This window comes from Merops nubicus, unplaced genomic scaffold, assembly GCF_000691845.1.
Source record: "Merops nubicus isolate BGI_N331 unplaced genomic scaffold, ASM69184v1 scaffold26008, whole genome shotgun sequence".
In the NCBI taxonomy this organism is placed as follows: domain Eukaryota; kingdom Metazoa; phylum Chordata; class Aves; order Coraciiformes; family Meropidae; genus Merops; species Merops nubicus.
Window position 1 is genome coordinate 1 of NW_008624053.1, and position 4,254 is coordinate 4,254.

Sequence of the window (4,254 nt, forward strand, 5' to 3'; positions counted from 1 at the left end):
TTCTATGATTCTATGATATACAGTGCATCTCCCCACCTGCATTTTGCTATGCAGTTTATCATATATTCCTCTGTGTGCACCATCATCAGTATGTAGTTATCTTTGTTCTACAGATAGACACTAACATAAAAACAAGATGTTGAAAGACAGACAGAAAAAAAATTACTGTGCTGTCACAAGCTTTTGGATAAGGTCCAGTGTTCCTGTTATACCCAGCTCACAGTGCTTCAGACTTGTTTGATTCTCACTCCCTGCACTCTTCACCAAAACCACAACTGCTCCTCCTTTAAGAAATTTTCTATTTTCATACATTACACTGGCCAGAAACTTAACACCTAACACCTGCCGTGGAGCTGCACCATGCTGTTCTGTGCCCACCTCCCCACCACAGGGGAGCTGCAGGGCTGTGCTAGTGGTTTACCTTTGATTCCTCTGTCCATCTTCATTAAGCGCCTGATCACTGTCTCTCTGTTGTCTCCCTGCCTGATTTCAATTTTTGTAGAGAAGTGGCCATTTGATGGTTGAGGGTTCACCAAGAATACAGACACGCTGGGCTGCAGGAAAGTTCATACAAGTGTTACAGGAGAATCTGTGTATGTGATCCAAGCCTCAGAGGAAACACTGAACTCAAACACATGTCTTCTAACAACAAACAGCCTGCATGGATGAACAGGTAGAAACACTGCCTGCCAGTGGCAGAGTGCAAGTGCTCCCCCAACATAAACCAGAGTATGCACAAGCTTTTATGACATATTATGGGGAAATCAATGAATTTTTTTATCGTTGACAAGTGTTAGACCTAGAAGTATTCATATATGACACCACTGTTGTAGAGTTTCACTAATCTTACACCCCACTTCTTCCAAGTCTCCATGACACCTGTAAGAAGACTTTTTTTGAAAGCATTTATTTTTATGCATCTGAATGGAATTTAGTAGCCCATTATAAACTAACAGACAAACAGAGAAAGTATTAAAAAATCCTAGGATTCAACAAACAAGTAGTACAAAGTTTTGCATGGAAATTCGTAATGCTTTAAAACAAGTATAATAAGCAACACCACAGTTTCTACAGTGGTGAAGTGAGGTTCAGGCATACTTGCATAAGACCATCTCAATTCTCTGTTTTTGGCTTGTCTATAATCAGAATACAATCTGCCTTACCCAAGTGGCAGTAAATCAGACATATGGCTGAAGGAAAAAAACAAAGAGTATGTGAATGCTCAGGTCACTCATTTTGAACAGTCTTCAGGTGAAATCATTAAATCGTGCTGACTGGAGGAGCCTTAAAGCTGAGGTGCCATCATAGTCACATTTAGTGCTCACCACACAGGAAGAAAAAAAAAGAAATCATAATTGCTTCAGGAAATGCTTCTTGTTTTGAAGGGTTGTTGGGGCAAAGGCAAACTAAATCCAACATTCATGTCTGATTAAAGTTTTCAAATGGCATATTTGGTTTTGTCTTGTTTTTTGTGGTGTTTGTTTGTGTTGGGTTGTTTTTGTGTGTGTTTGTTTTTTTTTTTTTAAATTAAGTTTTTGGACTTAGAACATCTGAATTTCTGATTTTACCTCTGTTCTGAATACAGAAAATGGTTTTCCAGGACAGCACTCCTCTCTTATTTTATCTTCTGCTTCAGAAGCAAACTTCACTTCAATGTGATCCAGCTGTAAAAAAAATTGAAAAGGGGGAGGAGAGAAAAAACAGGAGTTTAATCATTTGGGGGGGAACAATGGGAGTTACCAGGTCTATCAAACAACTGTTCACACAGTATAGGGGAAAGTAAACGTGCAGTGACATAAGGCAACAATAGCACACCTAAAAATCACAAGATATTATTTGGAAGGGACCTTTGAGAGTCACACTGGTGCCCACCAGTCAGCATCCAAGGACAGAGATCCACAGGAGATCCCCTGGCTGCACCGCTGCCCTCTGCCCATGGCCCACCTCAGCCTCACCTCCTGCAGCTCCAGCAGCACCTCCCAGCTCCTGTCCCTTGTTCGACTGTCAGCCAGCTACCAAGAAAGAGGCTTTACTACCTTTAACTCTTAGGAGCAGAAGACTCCTCCAACATCTCCCCCTCAGGTGATCTCAGCAAGCCCCCTCCTCCACCTCCCGCTGTACGCCACGCCGCTGGGCCCCCGCAGACACCTCCATGGGCCTCTGCTCATCAGCCACCCATCCTCGAGCTTTTAACTGGGGGTGCAGGGTGGGGGAGGATGAGAGGCACGATGCTGACACACAGCCAAATCCAGGCTCAGCAGAGCCGAGCAGAGAGGAGTGACTTCCCTTGACCTGTCACATCCCAGCCTCTGCAGGCGGCTCCTCACGCAGGTCTCCCCGCAGCGCGGCTCGTTTGCAGTGACAGCACTCCCAGGAAGTTTACATTAGTCCTGACAACCCCACAGTGACCCCAAAGTCCTTTGTGGCAGAGCTGATGGCCAGTGAGCACCAACTTATACAGAAATATGGGGCAATTCTGCCCTGGCACAGAACCTGACAGCTCCAGTTAGAGCTCAGGAGATCCAGGAGCCCAGTTCTCAAGTTTCTCCAGATTCCTCAGTGTGAAAGATCCACTGCTGAATGGCTCCCTCCCCCAGGGCAGCAGGTTTGGCAGATTTACAGGTATTTTAAAACAAAAGTTGTTGCTCACTCCTGACTTCACTCTGAACAGGTTACAATAGGAAGTTTTGCAATTATTTATTTTTCCCCCCTAACTCTTAGAACAGTTTCTTTTGCTTTTGCAATCTGGGGGTTGGGGTTATTGTTTGTTTTTGTGGGGTTTTGTTTTGAGTGGTTAGGTCTTTTTAGTTTAAAAACACAACCTGCTTGAGCTGTCCCCTCATTAACGTGTTGCCTACTGAAGTAAACCCTGGACATGGTATGAAGCACCCCAAGTACTACTAGACTGGCACCCATTTCACTACATAGCATGGTTTGAAAAGCCCTGCTCAGAACATGCCCCTCAAAGTGGGCAAAGTAACCTGCTACCATTAATGTGCCACTGTAAGACTCCAAGGCTAAGGACTCTGACCACTCTTCCTAGCAATGCCTTCAGTTATCTCCTTCTCATTTCTTCAGCTGAAAACGTGGGAGACACTGGTTGGCTCAGAGAAAAATGTCCCTTCAAAACTGCCACTAGACTTTACTATCACAGATACAACCAGAAGTGCAGTAAAAACCACCTCTGTTTTCTGGGAACATGTTTGTATACTACATACCTACAACCATGTCTCATGCCTGTATTTAGCAGATTTATATACCCATATTTGACAACTTCAAACAGCAAGATGGAAATACAGAAATTTGATAAGAAATTACTACTCCAGCAACATATACCCAGTAATTAAACAGGCTTAGAGCCTTAGGAAAGGCTGGCTCTCCAGCCACCCCAACAAAACACAAGTAATGAATATCCCAAGTATGTACCAACCTCCAGGGAATTTGTCAAATAAACAATATTCTCCATGAGAACTGCACGCTCATCAAATTCAAGCTCCAGATCAAGAACACGTGAACCATTCTTCTCCAGATTTTCCTGACAGAGCAAAATAAAAAAAATAATTATTAAAACCTTCTAAACACTGCAAGTAAAATGATGTTTCAAAATGGCAAACTATCTACATCAGTCATGAAGAGAATAGGCTTTTAAATAGGAGAGCTCTCTGCTGGCACAACATGCTAACATAGGAGCAATAATTTTCTTGTAACAGAGTTTCTTCCACAGGGAGTTAGTGACACTGATGGGAGGAGTAAGAGCAATTAGAACACATTTTTAATATAGAATTGAAAAGGTGTTTGACGTTCACAGTTATTTATAATCCCTGCTTAATGTGTAGGTTGAGAATTCACAAAATAAGTCAGCACTTTAGTGGTATTTCACAGCAGGAAATTCAGTCTTATGACCTAGTTTTAAGTAAAGGACAAGCATACAACTGGACACGTTCACAGCAGTCATAAAACAAGGCCTCTGCAGGGAAATAACAACTACTTTGTATGTTAACATAAAAGTAACTTAATTAGTCCAGAAAGCCAACAGCACCAGTCACAAGAGACAGGGTATTAAAGGCAATATAAAAACCACGTGGTTGGGTTTTTTTTCCCCCCACTAAAACAGAACTTCCTCTTCAGCATCTCATCCATCCCTCTCCTGCTTTCACACAGAGCCAGCTGTCTCCTTGGAAGCTCTGCCCCATCAGACTAAGCATGGTTGTGGTTTCCCAGTTTCTTTGTCAGTTTAACATGAAAGATTCCCTA

At 42.8% G+C, this 4,254-nt stretch overlaps 1 protein-coding gene across 1 annotated transcript in view; it reads right to left on the minus strand.

Annotated features, from left to right (window-relative positions):
• Positions 1-421: 421 nt before the first annotated feature.
• Positions 422-4,254, minus strand: part of LARS (leucyl-tRNA synthetase) — a gene marked incomplete at both ends in the record, with an annotated part of 21,141 nt that continues 17,308 nt past the window's right edge. The window contains 3 exons of the mRNA XM_008945289.1: positions 422-554; positions 1,569-1,664; positions 3,431-3,535. Coding sequence (XP_008943537.1) covers positions 422-554; positions 1,569-1,664; positions 3,431-3,535 — 334 coding nt within the window. The remainder of the gene's footprint in view (positions 555-1,568; positions 1,665-3,430; positions 3,536-4,254) is intronic.